Below are 24538 nucleotides of genomic sequence, written 5' to 3'. Positions count from 1 at the left end.
TCTAAAAGGAGAAAGGCCATGCATCCTGTCTAAATTTTTAATTCCAGACCCTCTCTGTCTCTGTATAACAACTAATAAATAAGCAATGAATCCTGAGGACATAACGCAAAATGGACTCGATTTTTATGTCCTCCACACCACAAACACACACCAACCCCCTCTGGATACACATTCTGTCTTCCCTCCTCTATCCCTCTCTATCTCTCTCTGTTAAGAGCTTAATCTTTCGCTGTGTTTCATTTCCTTTGGTTTGTGCCCAGTTAACTGTACTGGCCCTAATATGTGGGGTGGAAATGTGAATGTGTCTGTGTGTGTGTTTCTGTGTTTGTGGACTGGACATGACCTTTTCCTTTTTTTGAAATCCGATTTAGATTTAGAGCTCTGACTGGTGGCTTTGAATCAGTCTGAGAGGCATAGGTTTGTGAGCAGTTTATATTGCCACATGAATAAATGCCACAAAATCACTGTCAGATTATGCTATGATTTCCCCAATCAACAAGTGAGTGGGTTGTTTCAGACAGACAGAAAGGGGTAGAATATGCATGTTGTAAGAGGGAATCAACAGATAAATGTGATGAAGGCAGGGGAAAAAAAGTAAAATTAGATTGTGCTATTTCGCCATCTGGTGGTCCAAAATGAATGCTGCCTTCTCTGACACATGCCAGCTGAAATAGGGTTTAGTTGTCCATCAACAAGCTAATACATTTATGTTGACAGTTTTGATTGATCCTTTGTGCTCAAAAGAAGAAAGCTAGAACACCCAAAGCAAAGGGGTTTGGAGACGAAACGCTAAGTGGTCCGTTTAAATGTTAGCCTAGGTGCTGATTACCATACATAGAAAACAAATTCACTATTTTGGTTATGTTGAACGTGTTTGATATTTTGAGAACACGCAAGCGTGGGCTATCTGTCACTCACGGTTGTTACCAGGGTAACCAAATCGTCTTAAGTCCCGCCTCTCCGTTTCAAGAACCAATCCCGTCTTCAGAACGAGTCTGTTTACCGTCAGCCGCGAAATGCGAACGTCCTATTTTGTGTCCATATCATAAGGTATTCTTTACTGCATTAAAAAGACCATTACACTCTTAGTATTACGCTATTTCCATAACATTTAAGGCAGTATGAACACTGAGCAGTCTGCTGAATCCAACTGCAGTCCAAATAGGTGTTCAGTTTCAACACCGGAAGGGAATGACTTGAAGAGCGGAGCACTGAAAAGGTAACTTGTTAGCAGTTAGCATCAACGCTAGCTAGCCGACCTATCGTCTGCCAGCATCGAAGATAGCTTTATTATCAGGGATTGCTGAATCGTTTGTTGGCAATTTAAGACATCAGTGTGTCGTTGATGTTTCTTTAAAATCCTAATGAGATGTCATGTTCTGTCACTAGCATTAACCGAAGTGAAGTTAGGTTTACATTGAATATTCGTCAGATATTCACTCCGGTTTGTCTGTTCTCAGTGGCCCTCGCTTTTGACAACATTTCACTTAATGACCATCAATGTATTACCGTTTGAATAACCCAAAACCTATGTTCTTGTCAATAATGAATTGCTAGCTTGCTCATGTTAGTGAAGATGATGCTAATCAACTCGGATAAATGTGTCTAATGTGGCACAGCTCTTTAAAAAGATGTCCATGTTTTGTGATCCAGTGACACGCACTTCTTTGTAGTATTTAATTTAATTTAATAGTAATGATAATTTCAATAGCTTCAATGTAATGTGATCCAGTGAATCATTGCACAATTGTATTGCTACACTGACTGGACAAGTAGGAAAATAATCATTTTATTAAATTGTGTTTTTTGTATTTTATATAAATAATCTTTATGAAAAATCAGCTGTATTTTTTTTTTTGGAACATTTTAGTAGTTGGTTTTACAAAAAAAGCAATACATTTGATATTTTATTATAGTATCCTCATGTGAGTATTGCTTGGTTTGATAATCATCATTATTAAGCCATATAAAAGAAACAGTTAAGTGCTTGACTTCAAATCTAAAGTTTATTTTGACTGGGGCTATAATCCAATAAATAATATTCAATATTAGCTTTTTATATATTTCTTATCAAGTCAAACGCATTGTGTCCCTAACAATAGATTTCCTCTTGTGTTTCCTTAGAACTCCATTCTCAAAGTTTAAGAGAGTAAACTCCAACTTCAAATCACCTGTAAGTAAACACCCTCTCTGTCAGTAACACACACACACACACACACACACACACACACACACACACACACACACACACACACACACACACACACACACACACACACACAGAGAAGTAAGTAGCGCCACAGGTGTATCCCAGGATCATGGTTGTTGGTTTTGCACCTGACAGCTTCAAGTCCCTGAGAGTGCTAAACTTAGCCCTGCAGAGGAGGTGGCAGAGCTGGAGAGGAGGAGAGAGCAGCTGGACACAGAGATAGCACAGCTGGAGGCTGAGTGAGTACAGCTGTGTGTGTTTTCCTTCCTCAATTTCTGTCTTCGAGGTCCATCTTAGGTTGAGAGTAGGCATGCTGTGTTGATGATTCAGTTTAGTGTTAGAGGGAGGGAATCAACAGGGTTGATCTCCACTATTTATAGCGTAAAATACCTATTATGCATGTGTGTGTCCTAAGGCTAGGCAATATATTGATATTGTGATATGAGACTAGGTATTGTCTTAGCTTTTGGGTATTGTAGCATGTCTAAGTATTGTCTTTCCTGGTTTTAAAGGCATCATTACAGTAAAATCGGTCATTTTCTGAACTTCCGAGACCACTGTAGCTCGTTTGTTATTTCCCTCCACTCACTTATTCTACTTACTTATTATATGCACATTACTCATCATTTATCAAAATTCTTATCCTACAATAGTGTCCCAATAATGATATTGAGGTATTTGTTCCCAAAAAGATTGTGATATTTGATTTTCACTATCTCGCCAAAGCCCTAGTGTGTCAATGTGTGCTTTTGCTGCCTGTTTTGCCTTCATATCGTTTTATTAATCTAATTTAAGTTGTTTTAATTTTGTGTTAGCTGTTATTGTGTATGAGTGTTTTTAAATATCATTTTTTGTGTGAAATGTATGTGTGTGTTTTAGGGGATGCAGAGTAGAAGAGCTGGAGCATCATATTGATATGCTGCATGAATACAATGACATCAAAGACATTGGACAGTCTCTCCTTGGCCGAATAGGTAAGAGAATTGCTAGTTAGACATTTCAATACACTACTTTTAACTAGCATTTTACAATTAGTAAAACTAATTTGGGAACAAGTTGTATTATTCAATAGCGTGATCATTATTTTCAGCACTACTTTTAGCTCAATGATTTTGATCCATTAAGCACAATGCTTTTCATATTCTGGGGCACAGTCATAGGCTTCCAAGCTAACTGAGGTGTGACAATTTGATAACAACATGAACAACCTCCAATATTTAGTTATAGGATAATATAATGCCTGACTTCTCTGCTAAAGCAGCCATTTTATAGGACGCATCCTCTCTTCCCTCCAGTAGTGACCTTTTTTTATCCACGACAGATAAAATAAATTTTTCAGTTATGACTAGTGAGTAATCTTTTTTATTGTCTGTTGATGCGACTCATGTTTTACTCCCCATGATTCATTTTGGAAACATCAGTGTAAACTCTGTACAGGCCAGATTCAACATACAATTTGTCTCTTTTTGGTGTGATTTCGACCCAAGGAACACAAACTGCACAAATCGGTGTTAAAAACCTTTACAAAAATTACATTAGAATGCCACTCGCAGACTTCGTACATATATGTGCTCCTTGGAAGATCCAATCTCCTGAATTGGGAAGTAGGTCTTCTGACTGTGTTGTGATTATGAGCTTGAAACCATTATGTGAAAACAACACAGAAGCTACAGAGAAGATTTGCTTGTTTTTATTGCTAAGAAGGTCTAAACAACACTTTATATAGCTGTTGTAGAGTTCCCAAGAGGGTGCCTGCGTTCACATGCACTTTTACAATTATTCCAGCACCACAATCGCATCACTATCTTGTAAAATGTAAACAAAAGTGAGACATAAATAATGTGCATCTGTCTCGTGAATGGAGTCCTGCTGCCAGACAGAAAAACAAACCAAAACTAAAACATGACCTCCTTAGTGAAGGTAGTAAGATGATTTTTAAATCTTTATATGCCAAATAGTTACATTTAAGTTACTTAAGCATACACGATTAAAAAAAATATGTGAATACACTATTATCTAAATAGGTATTTCAACTATAGCTCATAGTAGTCTGATTGCAGTACATTGAGATTGGTAAAGATGTAGGTTGTTGTACATCCAGCCACCAGAGGGCAACATAGCAGTGTCTCTGTTTCCTCAGTGTATCAAAAGCCCAAGTCTTACATTTATATTCTAAATGTAAACATAACTATCCCATAATGTACTCACAATGTAATTGGCATGCCTCTTAAACCTTCAAATCAATCTGATTATTTCCAAAAAAGTCATTGGGTAAAGTGCGAGCTTGTTTATACTTGCATTGCCATTTCATCTGGGGTGCTTTGTTAAATAGTCACCATAATCTTAAATCATTGATCAGGTAGCAGCTAGTACAACATTTGCAGGCCCGTCTCTTTCTCAGAGAGATCAGAAAGTTGTGTTGACACTTCAGCTTTTCCCTAGGACTTGTGTCATACCTCCTGTGACACCGCATCACACTGTGTAAATCTGACTATCAGGGCACACACTAGTATAAGGAACTACGCTACAATGAGTGTTAAAACTATATTTGTGTGCTTATGGTGCAACTGCATGAAGTTGTGGAAGTTCACACCTTGCACACTGTGAGGAAGGCTTTGGTGAATCACAGCCAAGTCACATTACGGTATGTGTGTGTCATAACAAACATGAGTTTTTACCTACTTTACATGCACCTGCTTGCGCATGGTGTCAAATTATTATTATGGACCTGATGCACTGTTTAATTCTTTGCGACACAAGCACAACACAGAGTTCTGGTTAATAAGTAGTGTCACTTATTTTGTCACTTCAGCTGAAGAACTGGGCTGTCTTTTATTTAAATATACAAATATTATTAACACAAAGGGAATGCAATTAACTAGAAGCCGAAAACTAAATGCATTAAATCACAAACAAACTGTTTTAATCACAAATAATTCTTTAAAAAAGTGAGTTTTTTAAAAGTTGTTTTCAAGAAGAGACACACCTGATCTCCTCATGCAGGTTTTAAATCTATACTGTGAGCTAAAAGCTTGCTATCTCTTTAAATGATCTCTCCGTACAGTACAGTGGAGAGTCAGGATGATAATGACCTCTTAGTGAATGGAGATGGTGTTTCCCCTCTGACACAATGGCAGTCTTTCTCATCACACACGCGCACACACACACCCACACACACACACAAATACAATCCCTGTCTGTCATGCAGGCACATGCATACACTTTTACATGCTATCACTCTCATCCCCCCTTCCTGCTCTCTCTCTCTCTCACTCTGTCAAACACACACTCACACGTTCACAAAGAGTCTACACTTAAACAGTGAGTTGCTCTTCTATGCTGTTATTCTGAGAGAGAGGGGCTGTGGAGGGAAAGAGGGGACAAGAGGAGATGCCCTGCAGTACCCTCTAAAGACAACTGTCCCTTTGTCTGTCCGTCTATCTCTCTGTCTTTAGGTCATTGTCACACCCCCCAAGAAATGTCTATTTTTGCCTATAGTCTTAAAGATTTACCTTTTAGATTTAACTGTTAAATCTAGGAGTTTTCCTAATGACACATTTGCCAGCATTGTAGCTTGCTGAATGATGTAAACAAAGGTAGAAATCTAGCTGGCGGGGCTAATCTGCATCATATTTTAGATCATATGTTGTAAATTAGGCTTTAGAAGGGTTTAAACTCATTTTAAAAATATGATTGTATATGTAATCAATGAGAATGCACATAAATAAGTTATAAATAAATAAGTGGTCTGTTTTTATTTTTCAGTAGCGCTTTAAAGCTTTGTATACAATCTTTTTACCAAGTACAAGCCCTGTGTTTAAAGTGTGTCATTTGTTTGGTGCTGCGATCGTGGTCTGCTCAGTGTTTTGAGAATTGTTTGAAAAGTAGACTAGAGGGAGTTGACCCTGTAATCTGCTGAAGGGTCTCACCCTGGCTTTGCTATGTTTTGCAGCTGCTGTGAGGGGGACCACCACGCGAGATCTCTACAGCCAATTTGATCTTGAACTGGACGACTGAAGACAAAAAGTTCAAATGAAGGTGGTGAGAATGATTCCTAGGAATAAGAGAGGAACTCAAGACAAAAAGGCCAATTGTAAATAAGATGATGGATTGGACTAAAGATGTGTCTGTGTTGAACTCAAGCGGCTCCTTCAGACAGACATTTTTACAGAGAGAGATCTCAGTAGGAACTTAAGGCTTTCATTTGTTTTGACATATGTGTTTATGTAAATATAGTTAATATTAAGGTATGCATGTTGGCTGCCTGAATGTTAATTACTTTTCTGACTTTGGTTTGTTTTTAAAGGAAGGAAAGGAATGCTAGAGTACTTAGAGTGTAAAAAATAATTACTAACTCCTAGTATAAAATGCTTTGTACAATGACAATAACTTGTAATAAAAAGGGCACACGGACCCCCACAGACAGCGTGTTCCCATATGCACTATTAAAGTTCAGGAGGTACAGATGCATCATTGTTATAGCACCCTTTTTTTTGGAACAAACAGCTATGAACTTTGTCAGAAGGCGTCACAATACACTGACAATATTTGATATTTATCCGTCCAACTATTTAAGTAAACGCACTTAATTTTAATAGACTTTTATAACAGGCCTGTCTGCTGAATTAAACCCAAAATATGACACGCACATTTGCTAACATCTGACCCAGATTCTTAAAAAAATTCTAGTAAGGGGAAGAGGATATTAGGTCATCTACAGTTTCCTGTCTGTCCCCACATGTTTAACTAAAAAGAAAGGGTTGGGTGCCTGCTTCCTGTATTCATAAAAAATCCCCAAATATCTTGACAGAAATGTCCAGTATATGTACTGTACAAACAAAACGCTGACTAGCTGCATAATGTACTGGGCGTGCCCTTATCTGTCTGGGAACCTCTGATAGTGGGTCTTCTCGAACTGATAGCGACAGATGAGCTTCACAACCCTGATAATGTTGTGTTTGTGTGTTGTGTGTAAAATTATGAGAGTGAATGATGAAAATGTGTATGTATCATTCTTTTACCATCTCATATGCTGGGGTCAGTCTTTGGCATTGTTGCAAATGCAGACAACATATTGCAGGAGTTTAGAAATGTGTCCCTATTAATTTTGGCTCTTTACACCACCTGGGAAATTACCTCTGTTAACCTGCAGCAGTGACCTACAGCACTCTCTTATAGTATTAGTCTCTTTGGAAATCTTCCCTGAAAAAGCCATGTGTTTCATGACATGGCTGTTGTGATCACTGTGTGATATGTCAGCCTCCTTCTGTGATTCAAAAGCAGGTCGGAGTTTTTTCTATCGTGTCCTTGTGGGCTTCTACAAGACTTATTTGCTTAAATACACAATGCGTATGATTAGTCGGTTGACTTGACGGATATAAACACAACATTCAAAGTTGGCCCCTCCCCGGCTCAACGAAGGTTACAGTGCTTGCAAGCGAATGAAAGTCAACCTTACTATTGTTTTGGAACAAGCTTTGTCTACTTGTGTTTCGCCCTAGCTTTGGATGTTTTTCTTTCTGCATGTTCTCCCTCTAGGATGCTTGCTTAAGATCTGGCACCTGTTCACTTTTATAGAGGATAACACCCAGAAATGTCACAAAAACAGCTCAATCATAAAATACACACATAGTGCTTGAGGGCCACACACTTTTATTGGGTGATAAGCGATGATCGAGAGGGATTGTATTGGTTTGAGCCTAGATTTGCATTTCTTTCTAAAGAAATCCTACAAAGTGCCTTTTCAAAGTTTCCATAATCAACACAATTGTCAATAATTTGGCAACAACCAATGTTTGAGATTTTTTTTTACAGCTACTGAATTGATTACTTGGCCTGATTATAATTAATGATGCAACTAACAAATATTCAGAATAAATATATGTGGTTTTTTTTGTCAGTCAGAAAAACATAGTTTTAAGAGACTAAAAATAGCTACAAGCTAAGGCTCCATCTATAATCATTTTTCTGCCTGGCCCTGCATTCGGCATTTTTGAATATGTGAAAGCTACTGTTTCTTTTTGCAGATTTTCACTTGCACAGTTAACGTTTAAATTCAAGCAATCGCCTGATGGGGCGTTCGGTTGCAGCTCGCTGGCTAACGGGCTTTAGCTTTTATTGTAAACCTTGGTCAAAAGTGATGATTATCATAAAAATAACTGGTATTTCATGATTTGGTTTGACATCCTGTCCCGATTCTGCAGGGATCCCTTCAGTGACAGACCTTGTAGCTGGGTCGTAGAGATGAATGGAGCTTGTGAGGCTCATTTTACACTGTTCCGCATTAGGGTCTCGTTGTCACTACCGGGTGGAAACCGCTTTACTAGCCGGCCTCCCCTTTCTCTGTTTCCGTCGGCAAGCAGGCAGGGCCGCGCCGCATTTCCTCTCCACCAGTGCCGCAAACCCCGCCCCCGCCGGATGGGATGTGTGAAGAATCGCGATCCCCCATTGGCCCAGGCTCCTGTCCGTCACCGCTTATTCCTGATGCACTGATGGGACGCTGACGGTGGTGGGCGGGCGCAGCTAAGAAAATTATAAGGTCATTTGAATTACGCTTGCTAGCGAATTTATCGGCTACAATGAACCCAGAAATGATATCAATGATTGTGACAATGAACGGATGATGATCGCGGGGTCAAAGTCGACGCTCACAGTCAGGAGTATTTGACTCCCGGCCCACCGGAGGAGAGGAGAGCTCGTTGTGGTATTACAGCAGGAGGGGATCCCGGTGCGTGTGTCTGTCTCTGCGTGCGTCTCTGTGTGAGCCTCTGTCAAGCCAAGCGAGCGGCGGTGAGCAGCGGACAGGGCGACCAGGCTGGCCTGTAAGCCGATCAGGAGAGGAATCGCACATAACGAGTTTCACGTTCGGGATTTCATGCTGTGAACGAGGAGTGCAAGGTATGTACGCAAAATAAATTCGATCATCTCAGGGGCCACGTCCCGAGCAGCTCCCCCCGCGAGGTTCGACTCCTCGGATGATTATTATCTGCTAGAGAAAGGGAAAGAGCCTGGTTATTGTCCTCTGTCAACCTTGTGGGCGATCGACCCACTGGCGGGACACGAGAGGCGGCTTTAATATCAGGCAGCTCTCGGTCCATGAAAGGTAATTTATGTGAACGAGGACTGCATATTCAGCATGCGTCTCCTTGCTAAAAGAGACTGCTGTCACACTGTCCATCCGCTTAAGCCGAGGCGCACTATGTGCTGCGCATCCAGCTTCCCAGGCGCGCCTGTTACCATGATAACCTACATCAGGCTAGCACCTTAAACATCGTCCAACATGGTACCGATTGAAGGCCTTTCTGAGAGCGCACATGGCACGGTTAGCCGAGGCGTAGTCTAACTAACGGTGGGTTGAGCCTCGCTATCATTTCCCCGTCCACTACCGCAATATGATGCTACGCGCTTTTTAAATTTCCGGGTGTAGCAGCAGCAGCAGCAGCAGCAGCGGATGATGAAGCTCTTTTTTTCTCTCCTGCTCTCTAAATGCATTATTTCCCCTTGACGTATGACAAATCCCATCATGTCGTACATTCCGAGTATTTGTATTTGTCACATACCGTTATGTTTTAGCAGCTAGCTGACCTATTGGATTGCTATCCTATTGCCATCATCACATTACAGCCACATGCAGGGAGAACTATCAATACATATACACTCAGCATCTTGGCTCTTGGAAAAAAAGGCTGCCAGAAAACAGATGTCCTATAAAGAAAGGCCCAGTTGTTGTGAAATGACATCCCTGCAGCTTTATTTCTACATAGACCGATACATAAATAATAAGAAGTCATGTCAACCTATCGTTTACTGCTTTAGGATCATTTTCCTAGCTATCAGGTGGCACTGGACACCAATGTCAACACATGCTATTCTCTGCTGCTCTCAGCTGACACTACAGAACATTTGCTTTGAGTTAGGGCTTTCCCAAGGTCTTCGTAGCCTTGGGTTTTATTCAACTGCACAGGAAAATAATACTCATATGTTTTATTCTTCAAACATGTCTGATGTGTATTACCACTTACAGATTCCATGACAACATACACTTAAATATAGGTATTCTCTTCCTCCTTTACTGCAAGCCCCGCACTGTGCCAGAGCTGAGTCAGTCGATTGGATGGGCGTGGGGTGTGTAAACAGAGTTATAGTAGATTACATTCTTAAGTGGTTGGCTTGAAGATGTTCAACATCCGTTGTCTTTGCTTACTTTAACCGCATGTAACCTTACTCCTACTAAACTGATGTTTGGTCTAAAAATATTTGTGATCAGTTTCTGTGGTCTGAAGCTATTATCTGTATGTATTTAATTGTAAGTGTGTGTATGTGCCTTCTTCCAGGATGATGCGTCTAGGGTGTTCCACAGCCCTGCTGTTCGTGTTGAAACTGCTGGTGGGCTTGCCTTGGTACCAGGTTCTCCCGGCCATCCTGATCTTCTACCTGGGAAGCGGAGGATGGAGCTTCCTGCACGTTTTTGCCAAAACAATTGGCAGAGACTTACAGTAAGCATGGGGGTGTTGTGTATGTGTTGGCATGCTTCTAATGCTTAACAATGTGTGCCCACAACTGAAATTCAAAATGTTCTTCTCCTGAGTTGTTGCCTCGGGTTGGTAAAACCCATTTAAATAGAATATTCAGTTTAATTTGCATTGTGCCGTTCATTGCGGTATGGCAATAGTTGGATTTTTGGACACATTTTTGCTCATTACTGTAAAAGCAATTGTGTCCACAGGTGGGGCATGTGCAAGTAAAGTGTTCTCACATGTTAAGCCTTGCAAAATCATCTTATAAAGGCAACTTTTAAAGACTCGAGACGATGAGGCTTCTTTCTCCCCAGGCCTGTTGTACACGTTTCAAAACCCGACATGGCAGGTAGTCTGAAATATTTTCAACATACATGTAGGACAATAGAGAGAAAGAAGGAGAAGCAAAATCTAAAATGGTGCCTTATCGACAGCCAATATTTACAGTTTGGGGTAACCATAGTAGTTGGTTTGTGATTAACTTCCTTATTTTACCCTTATAGGTGCAGTAATGCTAAAACAGGAAATTGTAAAACTTTTATGACCTCTTCTTGACCTATAAGCCAAAGTGACTAAACATAATTAGCACTCTTCTGTGGTTTTGTGTAAATATGGCCTCTTATTGGTTAGAGAGATAACATTATCAGTTTCCAAGGGTTTATTTTTAGAGCATGACTTTACTAATTCTTCTACTTCTCACTACCGATGCTTCAGCTACCTAGTTATGTGCACCTGCTCGTATAAAATATATAGTTTTTTTTTTTATTTGAATTTAATGATGTTAGACTGCGAGATAGGCTTGAGCTTCTCTTCTGTTGAGGCAGGTGTAAAAGCAAAAAGCTTTATTAAGTTGTTTTTGAAAAGCTAAACACCAAAAAATATGGATTGAAGCAGAACAAAACATGTTTTGGGTTTGGAAAATGATTACATGTAGCCTTTTTTAGATACATTTAGACTTCTCTACTTTGTAACCCTATGGAAACTCAACTTTAGTATTCACATTTCAGTTTTTTTCAAGGAGCAGTTATTTTCACTTGGTGGTTTAGTTGTAAAGCATTTGTGTTAGCTAGAATACGTTTTGAACAGCATTGTAGAGGAGTTTTAGAAAAATAAATAAATATGAGATCTCAAAATAGAAAATAAAACAGTACTAAAAAGCAAAGATATATTGAAGTTGACCGTGAAAGTTTCTAATCTGTAGACGTTCAGACAAATAAACTCTTTGAAGGTTGTCTAGAGAAGGAAATTAGTAAAGTTCATGCAGCTCCTTGGTTGAAAGCTTTTATTGCAGCCAGGTGTGCTTACCAAATGACTGTAACGGCATAAATAGATTATGTTTATCTGGATCAACAGGATGCCAATATGTAGAAATAATATCATCACTGCCATGGCCTACCTAGCTCATTAGACTGTTATGATATTTCTGAAATGACACTCTGCTCAGTACAATGCCCAATATCTCTACCTTTACACCATAAATGTAAATGATCAAGTGATATCTGCTATCTGAGCAGACTTTGCCCTGTGGAGCCACCCAGTCATTAATCTGTCGTGATGTTTTATGCTTCATGTCATAAATTTGGCGCAATATAGGTAAAAGATTACCTTAGTAATTTTACTGTAAATGTAGCCGAGCTTTAAAGTGTTTAGCTTTTAATATCAAAGTATATTATGAATGACAATTGTAGTTCTGCTGCAAATTGACTTTTAATGGTGCACTATGAATTTAAAATATAAATTAATATCAAGGCTTACCCTTATTAGTTAGTAAAACAGCATACAAATCAGACACTTATTGAGATAAGTGATGCGACTGTAGCAATGAACATTAAGCTAGCTTTATCTTTTTTGTGAAAGACAGTATATATTTGCATGTTTGCATTATAGACTGTTTTAAAAATGTTGACATTAGACCAGGAACAACTAGGAAATCTATCTAAAAACGTGTGTTCCTTGGAAGATGACTTCCATTAATGAAAGTATATGCAGTTTGTATATTATGTAGTAAAACATACTAAACCAAGGCAGTTTCAGGTCAACTTGATTGAGTTTTCCATCAAATAAGAAATTGGCTTTAATTACACCAGGAAGAGTTTTTTTACCCAGCTGCAAAAAAAACTAATAATATTTCCTCTTGCTCCTTCAGTGCGGCCGTTGTGCTATTGAAGGTGAAGATGAATGTCAGACGTCACCTCAAAGAGAAAAACACCATTCCCAAGATCTTTGCTGAAACTGTGCAACGCCACGGGGACAAAACAGCTCTGATCTTCGAGGGGACCGGGGAGAAGTGGACCTTCAAACAGTTGGACGAATACTCCAACAGAGTGGCCAACCTGCTGCTGGAACGGGGCTTCAGGGTAAGTCCTGCAAAACAATATACACCAGAGAAACTGGGAAAAAGATATCCGTAGCAAAATAAACATCTTTTACCACTACCTTTATTTAGTTGGACACTTACATAAAGAGTCAGTGATAGTCTCCTTTTATTAAGGTTTATTTTGGTGTTTTTCAACCTGGATATCAACCCCTATTTTCGCATGACTTTTGTTTTTGTCTAATGGGACAACTCTTTCTTAAATTGATCTAGTTTTAAGTAAGTGCTACAGCCTCAAATTGGGCTTCAATGTAATTGCAAAAATGGTGAGACACTTAAATAACAATCTGAGCCTGTCAGTGGCAAAAAACAAGCACTTTTAGTGGTCGTACATCGACAGTCAGATTGTCCCTCAATAAGAACAGTGTTTGACGTTTAGTGGCTGAGTGCTCGCACCCAATACTGGAGTAATTTAAAAAATGTCTCCATTATTGAACTCTTATAGTTACTGAGAAACAAAAACACGTAAAAAAAACAATTCATAATTCCTCAAAATGTCTAAACTCTCAGATTTTCCCTCTAGGAGAAAGCATGACATGACTGTTAAAGAGACTCATGTTGAATACAAATACACTTTTGTCAATCTGTTGTTGGCAATGAGCTTGACAAGCCCCTACTTTTGTTGTTTCTCTGTTCAGGATGGTGACGTGGTGGCCCTTTTCATGGAGAACAGGTCCCAGTACGTGGGCCTCTGGCTGGGCATGGCTAAGATCGGAGTGGAGGCCGCTCTCATCAACTTCAATCTGAGACTGGAGGCCTTGGTCCACTGTGTCACCATCTCCAATGCCAAAGCTGTGGTGTATGGCTCAGAGCTGAATGATGGTAAGATCAGAGGGGTTGTGTAGAGATAAGAGTGTGGGCAGAATGTATTTGTTTTAGTCGTAACATTTCCAAATGTATTGCCAAAATCTGAATTTGTCTCAGAGGGCTTACAATATGCACAGCACTGACTTCTGCTGCTGAGTGCTCTTGTGTTTCCGCTGTGATGAGAGAGGTGAGTGGTGCAGGGGGAAAGCAGAGGTCATAAAAGATAGATGGGTTTCAGAGGAGGTGTCTCTTCAATATCAGTCAATGGGGCTTGAAATGGCTGATGGATGGAAAGAAGAAGGAGAGGTAATGAAGAGGGAAGTGGAGAAGAAATGTCTCCATTATCTGCCATGGTGTACAAGGTCTACGGCGGTCAGAGAAAAGATAAATGATACACGCTAAAACTAGGTGTATATGGGGAAAAAACAACAAAGCTGATGTAAACCCAGCCCTGTTGAGTCACCTACATTAGCGATTCTGTTAACAAATCCCTTGTTTGAACGGAATAATAATTACAGCCCATAAAATAATTAAAATATCTCTGTTTGCCTCCCACTCAGTTATGGTGTTGACCTTTTATAAGTGAGGTGTTTAGTAATAGAAAAACACATTAGATGTAACATTTAAATCAACAATTGCATAATCACACATGTGTTTTGGGATGTTTTTTGAATATCCAAACATGAAATAATTGCCTGTACTATTGTCTAAACCTACAAAAGAGCAGAAGGGTCAGGCATCAAAATGAAAGAAGATTTATTTTATCAAGCATTTGGAGAATAAAGGCAAACATTTAATATACTGTATATACGCTCTTGCTAGTAGTTTAATTTACATTTTCAATTTATTCCCATTTTCAATTTTATCCCCTCCTCTCCTTTTCCATTATGCCTGGCCCTAATATTCATCCATTCCGATCTACTTCCCCGCAGTGTATTATTAAACATGGCTGGTATTCATTAGACTTGGAAGCCACTGCTAAAGCAGCATTGCAGCAGCTCAGTTGAATGGTCAAACATAAATTAGGGATCTATTTCAATCTCCCCACGACTCTCCTTTTGGGTCCCTGCCCAATCTGAAAAGCCCTGATCTCAACAGCTATAAGGGTGAATGAGTTTTGAGCTGATCACCCTGGGATTGATGGATCAGTATTTGGATCCTGGACTTTTCATGGGCTTTTATGCCATTAAGTAATTGAAAATACAGGCTCTTTGCTACAGAGCTGGCCAGCAGCATTAGTACTGAGCCAGCATGAAATAAGCCTTTTAAATCGAGACAAACTGTCTTTCTTTCAGGGGGAAATATGGTCGCTGTTCCAAATGTGTTCTGCTTTGCTCATAAGATTTCTCTTTTCTTTCTCTCTCCCCCACCTTGCAACGGACAACCCAAGTTATTTTAACCTAATCTATACCCCTATTCCTTATCTTCTATCACCCCATCTTTCCTCTCTTTCTATAAAGCAAAGTACTCCAGGTTTGTGGTGCTTAAAATTTGTACCACATAAAGTCCTGTTCAATTAGGCTAGTGAAATGACACAACTAACTCTTATGTGTTCCTCTTGTTCTTACAGCGGTCTCTGAGGTCCACAGTTTAATGGGGAAGAAGGTGCAGATGTTTTGCTCCGGAGACTGGGACCCCAAACGTGTCCCTCAGGGAACCGAGTGCCTGGAGCCGCTGCTGGACGCCGCGCCAACTCACCTGCCCAGCCGGCCGCAACGCTGCTTCACAGGTGAGTCTCCCAACATTTAAAAGTGATTTAACATTTTTCCGATGCTTCTGGGAGTCATTTTAAATCATATTAGTTTAGATGTCCTGGTCATCAGTAATGAAAACTCTCCCTACTCTAACCTACACAACACAGAAGTGTCCAAAACGGGGTTTTTTGCATTTACTGAAAGTATGGCAGCACAGACCAGTTGATAAGTGATGATTAACACTTTTCTGGCAAAGCAATTACTCAATCCCTCATACTTAAAATGAAACTCTTACACACTTTTACTTTTTCATGAAGACGGTGTATTAATAATACAGTGTCAGTGTTATGTTGCTGATAAACTAGTAAGAGAAGTTGTCGTTAACCAGAATTCTCCACTCGTTACGCAGTTACAGTTATTAGTGTCTCATCACCTGAGATTATGTTGGTTTCTAAGGCAACATTTATTAATAGGAGAACAAATGGAATTGACGATATTAGTAATAGTTAGTCATTTCATTTATATCTCACATTGGCTTTAAAGGGCTCCACAATTTGTACAGCATACAAATAAATTGACAGGAAAAACCTGGATTCAGATTTTCGATAACCTAATGTGGCAAGATATATTATTTTATCATTTTTGTCCCCAATGTTTAGCATCTTACATTTTTCCTTCTATCCACAAAGCAGATTGGTGAACTCTTACTCCATGCATCTAGTCCCACCTGCTCCCTCACTTTAGCTCCTAAACACTAAACTATATGTTATCGCTGACAGCCACACAGGCAGCTGTAAAACCTGTAACCTTTGTTCATGCTCTCACCTCATGTTCACCCACACAGCTGATTTACTTATGCCAAGCAACCCACTCAGTGAGGGTTTCAATATTTTATGTGAATTAAGATAGCTCCTAGCCAACATAATCCAGTTGACATTGCATTCTTCTGAGTTTATTATTTTAGCCAGGCGGCCTGTGGGATGATCATGCATTTTATCCTGTATATCTGACTGTCTGTGCACAGATAATCTCACACACCGATCCATTAGCCTAGTTGTGTTCATTTATGATTGTATGCCAAACAACCTCCCCTGGCTCTTATGATCGGCAATTTCTTTAAAGGCTAGTCTAAAAAAAGCCTTACTTTTCTGTTTTAGACCACATTTTGGCCTTTAAAAAAAACTGACATTCATAGAAAGTGTGTTTTCATATTGAAGCTGAGCCTCTGCAGATTGAATCCATACCCAATATGTTCCAGCCCACTAAAGTTAGGCACAATACAAGATTCATAAATCCCCATTTTCTTCATTTGTATTGGCATTTGACTGTAAGGGGCTGGGAGGGACCATTGATTGAAATTCAACTCCTATTTGTTTGGGAGAGGGAGACACACTTGGTGGAGCTCTGCACTCTACTAAGTGCACCTTTCTAGTGCACTCCTAAACTGGATATATTGCCAATTTGTATAGATATGGATGCAGGAGTTTTGCTATGCTACCACTTGGCTCCTTTGCTTTCACATTGCACTGAATCCCCGGACGTAATATTAATAACAACCTTCAAAATGGGATTCGTCTTGAATCTCCATCTATAAGTTGCTAACCAGCCCTTGCCAGAATTAGTTGAGGGACAGTTGGTTGTTGTCTTTTTATCTCACTGTCCCCCTGCTCTTTGTTTCAGATCGCCTGTTCTACATCTACACGTCGGGAACCACTGGGATGCCTAAAGCTGCTATTGTTGTGCACAGCAGGTAGGAGGACACACAGGGACTGCAGCTGCTCTCTTTGTTGATCCATGTCACTTTCATGTACTTTCATAGCATTACAACTGTTCAAAGAGAATTGAAGAGACTTGTTGGCTTTGTTTCAACTTGTTTCATCTTGTTTCAACTTGTTTCAACTTGTTTCAACTTGTTTCCCTTCCTCACCTGCTTTTCAGGTACTACCGCATGGCAGCTTTGGTATATTATGGCTTTAGGATGACTTCAGACGATGTGCTCTATGATTGCCTTCCACTCTACCACTCTGCAGGTAAAAATATAACTGTTTATGATTTAAAGTTCATAATACAAACTGCAAATGTGTCACCTTTTAAGAATTACACAATTGCTTTTTGTCTTATTTGTGCAGTTTAAGCGTTTTGTGAATTTTCCCCATCAGTGTTCTTGACTTCTTCTGATGTATCCGTGTTAATGCTAGAAAATGTAAATATTCCTTTTCTCCACAGGTAACATTGTGGGAGTGGGCCAGTGTATAATCCATGGCATGACTGTAGTCATCAGAAAGAAGTTCTCCGCCTCACGTTTCTGGGACGATTGTGCCAAATATAAGTGCACCGTAAGTATTTTGTGGATTACGATTCACTACCTCAGATTCAATGGCAAAGCAGCGCACCACAATCTCACAGTGGTGCTAATAAAACGTATTCCCTGTCAATTTCCTTAAAAATAGTGTCAAGATTTAATGTTATTCTCCAGTTAATTCCTTTTGAATCCACTTTTATTTATTGTAATCTTGGTATTAAATCAGTAGTTCTTCTCTGTATTCCGTCTCGTCACTAAACTTGTTTTTTCTCCCCATGTTGATCCACTCTCCTCCAGATTGTGCAGTACATTGGTGAAATCTGCCGCTACCTGCTGAACCAGCCGGTCCGGGACATGGAGAAACAGCATCAGGTGCGCATGGCACTCGGCAACGGCCTGCGCCAGTCCATATGGGTGGAGTTCATGAACCGCTTCAATATCCCGCTGATCGCAGAGTTCTACGGAGCAACAGAGTGCAACTGCAGCCTGGGGAACTTTGACAACAAGGTGGGAAGGAAGATACAAATTCAGCTCTGACCAAATAAAGATTTTCTTTGTGTTTTAACTGTAGCAAAATACCCTCTTTGGAAATATTTCCAATGTCCTCCACCCCACCTGTTCACATTATGTTCAGAGGCTTTTCTTATCTGTTCTGCTCTGAAATACTCTTAAACATGTCGTTATTGATATCCATTTGTTAACATTGCACTGCAGCTTTGTGGCCGGTTTAAACTAGTTTGCTTTGTTGATACTTTTTGTCTGTGCTCTAGGTTGGAGCGTGTGGCTTCAACAGTCGCATTCTGCCCTTCATCTACCCCATCAGACTGGTGAGGGTGGACGAGGAGACAATGGAGCTCATTAGGGGACCTGATGGCGTCTGTATTCCCTGTAAACCCGGTAGGTTTACTCTATACACACTTATCAGTTTTACACTTGGAAAGCTTAAATGTAAAAAATTCCATATACTGATATCTATCAGATTATATAATAACATTTCATATGTAATACTGCCAAAGTATCACCTTGTTTTCTTACCTCCTGACTGTGCTTCATGTGTGATGATGGTCATTTGATAAGCCATAATAATTGCCATTCATCAATTATTCTGTCCTCCTCTTCCTCTCCCTGTAGGTGAACCTGGGCAGCTTGTGGGCCGGATCATCCAGAATGACCCTCTCCGGAGGTTTGATGGTTACGTCAACGAATCAGCAACCAGCAAGAAGATTGCTCAAAGTGTTTTCAAGAAGGGGGACAGTGCCTATCTCTCCGGTTAGAGTCACACACACACACACAGCAAACTTTAACCTTAATCCTATGCTGACTGACTAAATTAATACAACCTTCTGCCCTCTTATTAACAGGTGATGTGTTGATCATGGACGACTACGGCTCCATGTTCTTCAAAGATCGCACAGGAGACACTTTCCGCTGGAAGGGAGAGAACGTGTCAACAACAGAGGTGGAGGGGACTCTCAGCAGGCTGCTAGACATGAAGGATGTAGTTGTCTATGGCGTGGAAGTACCAGGTAGAAATCCGTATTCATGCATGCTTTTATTATGTATTCTTTTTCTGAGATTTTCCTCAATATGTTTCTGAAGAAAGTTGTTATTTTGGTTTTGGAGCTGTGCATGAGTGGGCCCAATAAATAGGTCACTGCAGTGTGTAAAGGAAGATGGATGGAATACTGAGCAGATATTTCACAAGCACCATGCTGTGTTTAATACTATCACAGCTGCAGGGTCTTGGCTTACTCTTGATTTATTGGGACATGAATTATACAATTTTGTAAGGTCATTACATATAAAGCTGAGCTGTGGTTGAGGCTGTGCAAGAGCAACATACAGATGCCACTTTTCAGCCACTGTGATTAGATTAGATATTATTTAAAAGAGATAAACGTTATTAAACCACAAGGGCAGATCCTAGTATGCATAGTGTCGATTAGAAAGAGCAATAACACTAACACACAAACAGATGTTCAACAAGAGCATTAGTGTTTTAGGTTATTGGGATCCACATTAGCTACAGCATCGCAGCAGCTGTTCTCCCTGGTGTCCACAAAACAGACTCTACATAGTGGGAATGCAATGCAATGACTAACTAACATCCCATAACCATAAAATGACACAACACACACACACTGACACACACTGACACACACTGACAAGACCACTCCTGGTAATTAAATAGTCAATGATCTGTTTCTCTCGAGTTTTTCTAACTCATTGCGATTAAGGGTATGGTCCATTTCATCCTCAAATCCAAATGCATACAAGTTTTCAGTTTCACTCTGTATTTCAGTCCACAAACTCACTCGGGTCTCAGCCACAAAACCTTTTACATTTCATTACATTGTATTTGGGTGACACTTTTATCCAAATCAAACTACATTTCGATACTGTAGACATGCCTACGGTAAAGATATGGGCTTTTGTCATCATTCAAATTAGTTTTATGTTCATAACGTGTTTCTGAAGTACACATTTGTATATGAAAAGATCAGTGGCGTTTTTATATGTACAAAAGTGGTGGGGCACAAAAACGTAGATGTCTATATATAAGCTTCTGCAGTGACGTGCAGTGAGGTTCTGGTGAGGCACTGGCACTGACTCTTCAGGTTTACAAATATTATATTTTGACCTAAACCAAAATATAATATTATTTTCAAAAGCTTTTTTTGTCTGATGCTTCGATTAATTTTAAACAGACAGTTCAACAAAAGGATACCCAAAAAATGTAATTTTATCATTTAAATATTGAATTGTTCTCTCTTAGTAAGATCCCATTTTCAATAAAATGGCGGTCTTACCTTGACTTGAAGATGAAGTCCATTTGCCTATCCTTCTGGACAAAAATGTCTATTACTTTTTTGTAAAAGTCCTCCTTATCTTCTTGTAGTTTCAAAAGTCTATCATAAATCTAATCGATAGATTTATGATTCAAAAATTATAAAAGTAGGGTAGACATGTGGATATTATCCGGCTGAACAAAACGTGCATTTATCTAACAGGTACGTTTCCCACAGATCTTATTTCGAGCTATTTTCTAAAATCCTATGGAGAAATCTCATTGCTTTTTTGTCGAGGCAAGCCATGCGCAGCTTACTTCCTGGTTTTAGGACGCGTCACTGCAGCTCTCTCGTCTCCTCTTCACACACCACACTTTTCGCGGCACACGTACTTACAGCCAATCAGCTCTGAATTATGTGAGATGACGTATGGTGGGGATGGCAGCTCAGTGCCCCTATGGTCATTATTTTTTTGTCACACACATTAAATAGGAAAATACTCTGAGCATGCGCAGTGTAGTTTTTACAGTCACCGTTCACTTAGACAGTGAGAGGGAGGGGCATGATCAGGTTTTGTCCCACATGGCTCTAAACAGCTCAATAGCATAGACTGTATATATAAAGCTCAATAGGCACACACTGTAGACACTAATTAGAAGAACAAGAGCAATGTACAGACGAATCAGATGATTAAACATGATCTTAAAATATATTTTATATATTTTTTAATTAATTATTTGCATTTTTTGTAATCATTATTTGTAATACTTTCTGCTGACACTAGGTGGGGCTGTGCCCCACCTGCCCCTAATGACCAGTCGCCACTGGAAAAGATGCATTTTTACTAAAAAAGTTAAATCAAATTGAGCTGTTTCCTTGTGTGATATGTCTAGAGAGTATATTTCAATTATGCTTAGCTCTGTACATGACCCTTCCGTTTTATGAAGTCTGTGTAAAATAGTAATTTTTTTGATAAATAAGAGTAATAAATAGAGAATATAAATCAGTTTTTACAGAGAACCAAGCTAGACAATTGTGCCTTGCAAAAACTCTCATTTTTTCACAATGTCTTTAAGAACTAGCAGTACATGAGGGGAAGTAAGATCCGGTTTGAAGTCATGAGGAGGGTTATGCCCAGGCTTTACAGGCCAAACACAAGCATCTGTGTGACCTTGGACCTCAGCAGTCCACAGATCTAATCCCCCCCGCTGTCTGTGTGCACAGGAGCAGAGGGAAAGGCTGGAATGGCCGCCATCGCTGATCCATCTCACTCCACTGACCTGGAGAAGTTTGTGAAGGACATGGACAAAGCTATCCCTCCGTACGCCAGACCTGTGTTCCTTCGCTTCCTGCCAGAGGTCGACAAGACAGGTAAAAAATGACATTTTCCGAAGCGAACAGTTTTACTTCTGTGCAATTTGAAAACAGGCTGGTATTAAAGGGTTTTCTAAAATAAACCTCAAACCTTTTTAGCTAGTTTTATTTTACTTTTAAATAATTACAATACAATTTAGCTGACAGTTTTATTTAAAACTGCCCCAACAAGGAGTCAGAAAACAATGTGGTCCATCCCACCTTTCATTTTCTGTGCTTCTTTGGGGCTAGGCAAGGTAGTCCACATGTCCCTCTCCAAAAACATTTCCAGAGGCACAGAATATAGGGTATAACTACATATATAATATGAGTATAACTAAACTGCTTTGTATAGGAATACATTTCAAATGTAAGTTGCTTTTTGAGAGCAAATTTTAGATAGTGGTGCATTTTTATAACTTTCTTAAAGCAGTGAAACAGTAAGGTAAAGCAGTTCTGAGGCAGCTAAATGGCAGTCTAATCTCATAATGTAATATCTTCATAATCTCTCCATCTCTTTCTCAGGAACGTTTAAGTTTCAGAAGACGGACTTGCGTCGGGACAACTTCGACCCCACCGTGGTGTCAGACAGACTGTACTTCCTGGATTCCAGGAGAGGTTGCTATGTACAGCTGGACGAGGAGCTCTACCGCTCCATACTGTCAGGGGAAAAGAAATTGTGATGAGCAGGCTGACCACTACATCTACACAAACACACAGACACACACACACACAGATACAGAAAAGAAGTGACCAGGATAGCAGAATGCAGGACCTTGTCCCCATAATAGAAAACCATTTCAATGAACAGCCATACACACTCCTTGCACCCGTACTCAAATGCCAACACATTTACACACACATTGTATTCCCTCAAAACACTCTTTCAAAAATCTCCAAAAGCAAATTCATGCACGCCACACATGCAGCATTACTCCATCCGTCCCCGGCAACTCCTCTCGCTACCTCAGCAAAAAACAGAGAGGCACAAACCCAGGAACCCGGTCTCTTTGGTAAAACGTCTCTTCAGAGCCACACCACCCCCTGTCCACACCCTTTTCTAACAGACACGCCTCTTCATCCCTGTCCGTCAAACCACCATGTGATGCTGGGGGACAAACGGAGCACCTGGCATACAGAATGCAAAAACTTTTAAACCACAGATATCAACAGACTTTGAGGATGCTGAGAAGGAGCCTGGACAGAAAGTGTGTGTGTGTGTGGGAAAGCAGAGGGACCTATGAGGACTTAAACTGTCTCTCTTTTTGATGTTTTGTGAAAGACTGGAGACACTACCGTTGACTTCACCTGCACAATCAGCCAGAAGTGACAAACCTGTGTGATAAAAACAGCTTCTATCTATCTAGATTCGCTTTATGAAGGTTTTTCTCTGGGCTATTGTCTCCAATTCTCCCAATCATACTGTAGAGCTTGAGTTTAAGGGAACAATTTGATTGGAAAAGCCTTTGACAGTTACAGAAGTGAAATCAGACCAGTGAAAGATCCACTGAAGTGCAATAGGACTCCAGCGTTTGCAGTGCAATAATCAGCCGCACCACAGGAGAGCTGATATAAAACCAAGCTTTGTATTTAAATATGTCTGCATCACACCAAATATATTTAAGTTGTAGTGTTTGTTTACATATTTAAGAGAATTTGATCTTTAGTCATTTATGTTGTTGCAAGAGCTTTCTCTTTTTGATATAGTGCAGATGTATCAGGTATTGTTTTGCTTTACGTTAATCCAAATCGTAACTGTTGGGAGTCCTCAAAAATGAAGCTGCGGAATGCATTTTCAGTTGCTGGAAAACAAAGTGATCTGATTTAAATCCTGGCCTAAAACCATGGAGCTACTGAGCCTACATGCAGGGTGTGTGTGCGGCTGTATTGTGCAGGTTTGGTCCTTAAAGGTGTGTGTGTGTGTGTGTGTGTGTGTGTGTGTGTGTGTGTGTGTGTGTGTGTGTGTGTGTGTGTGTGTGTGTGTGTGTGTGTGTGGTGTGTGTGTGTGTGTGTGGGTGTGTGTGTGTGTGTGTGTGTGTGTGTGTGTGTGTGTGTGTGTGTGTGTGTGTGTGTGTGTGTGTGTGTGGTGTGTGTGTGTGTGTGTGTGTGTGTGTGTGTGTGTGTGTGGTGTGTGTGTGTGTGTGTGTGTGTGTGTGTGTGTGTGTGTGTGTGTGTGTGTGTGTGTGTGTGTGTGTGTGTGTGTGTGTGTGTGTGTGTGTGTGTGTGTGTGTGTGTGTGTGTGTGTGTGTGTGTGTGTGTGTGTGTGTGTGTGTGTGTGTGTGTGTGTGTGGGTGAAGCACCAAATCGCCTGATCAGCGAGGACTTGTGTTTTCAACTTTGTTCTGTTGCTAAGAGGGATGTTCTGCCACATTCAAAAGAGCCGAAAGATATAAAGGCGGGAGTGGGGGACTCATTCACGGTGGAGGATGCATTTCAAATGGAACAGTAGAAGAGGGGGAAATGTGCTTCGTCATCAATGTTTTGTCTGTTGTTT

The 24538-nt window shown here is 40.1% G+C and overlaps 2 protein-coding genes across 2 annotated transcripts; both read left to right on the top strand.

Moving 5' to 3' along the window:
• The first annotated feature begins 999 nt into the window (after nucleotides 1-999).
• On the top strand, nucleotides 1000-7486 carry swi5 (SWI5 homologous recombination repair protein). Its single transcript, XM_034122956.1, has 5 exons — nucleotides 1000-1219; nucleotides 2125-2173; nucleotides 2345-2448; nucleotides 3089-3183; nucleotides 6162-7486. Exons 1-5 carry the CDS (start codon nucleotides 1122-1124, stop codon nucleotides 6224-6226), a joined length of 411 nt encoding a protein of 136 aa, XP_033978847.1. The 5' UTR covers nucleotides 1000-1121; the 3' UTR covers nucleotides 6227-7486.
• Nucleotides 7487-8713: 1227 nt separating this feature from the next.
• On the top strand, nucleotides 8714-24020 carry slc27a4 (solute carrier family 27 member 4). Its single transcript, XM_034122905.1, has 14 exons — nucleotides 8714-9106; nucleotides 10543-10704; nucleotides 12872-13082; nucleotides 13738-13921; nucleotides 15477-15635; nucleotides 17281-17350; nucleotides 17539-17630; nucleotides 17827-17936; nucleotides 18200-18409; nucleotides 18673-18799; nucleotides 19034-19171; nucleotides 19264-19428; nucleotides 21916-22062; nucleotides 22570-24020. The coding sequence occupies exons 2-14, from the start codon at nucleotides 10544-10546 to the stop codon at nucleotides 22725-22727; spliced, it is 1932 nt and encodes a 643-aa protein (XP_033978796.1). The 5' UTR covers nucleotides 8714-9106; nucleotide 10543; the 3' UTR covers nucleotides 22728-24020.
• Nucleotides 24021-24538: the final 518 nt, after the last annotated feature.

The sequence above is a fragment of the Trematomus bernacchii genome, unplaced genomic scaffold (assembly GCF_902827165.1).
Source record: "Trematomus bernacchii unplaced genomic scaffold, fTreBer1.1, whole genome shotgun sequence".
NCBI classification, from domain to species: domain Eukaryota; kingdom Metazoa; phylum Chordata; class Actinopteri; order Perciformes; family Nototheniidae; genus Trematomus; species Trematomus bernacchii.
This window is presented reverse-complemented; position numbering and strand designations above follow the sequence as displayed.

Coding starts and splice junctions, on each gene's coding strand:
- swi5 (XM_034122956.1), top strand. CDS start 1,122: ATGAACACTGAGCAGTCTGCTGAATCCAACTGCAGTCCAAATAGGTGT. Junction 2,174..2,344: donor ACTCCAACTTCAAATCACCT/GTAAGTAAACAC, acceptor TGCACCTGACAG/CTTCAAGTCCCTGAGAGTGC. Junction 3,184..6,161: donor GTCTCTCCTTGGCCGAATAG/GTAAGAGAATTG, acceptor TATGTTTTGCAG/CTGCTGTGAGGGGGACCACC.
- slc27a4 (XM_034122905.1), top strand. CDS start 10,544: ATGATGCGTCTAGGGTGTTCCACAGCCCTGCTGTTCGTGTTGAAACTG. Junction 13,922..15,476: donor TGGCTCAGAGCTGAATGATG/GTAAGATCAGAG, acceptor TTGTTCTTACAG/CGGTCTCTGAGGTCCACAGT. Junction 18,410..18,672: donor TGGGGAACTTTGACAACAAG/GTGGGAAGGAAG, acceptor TCTGTGCTCTAG/GTTGGAGCGTGTGGCTTCAA.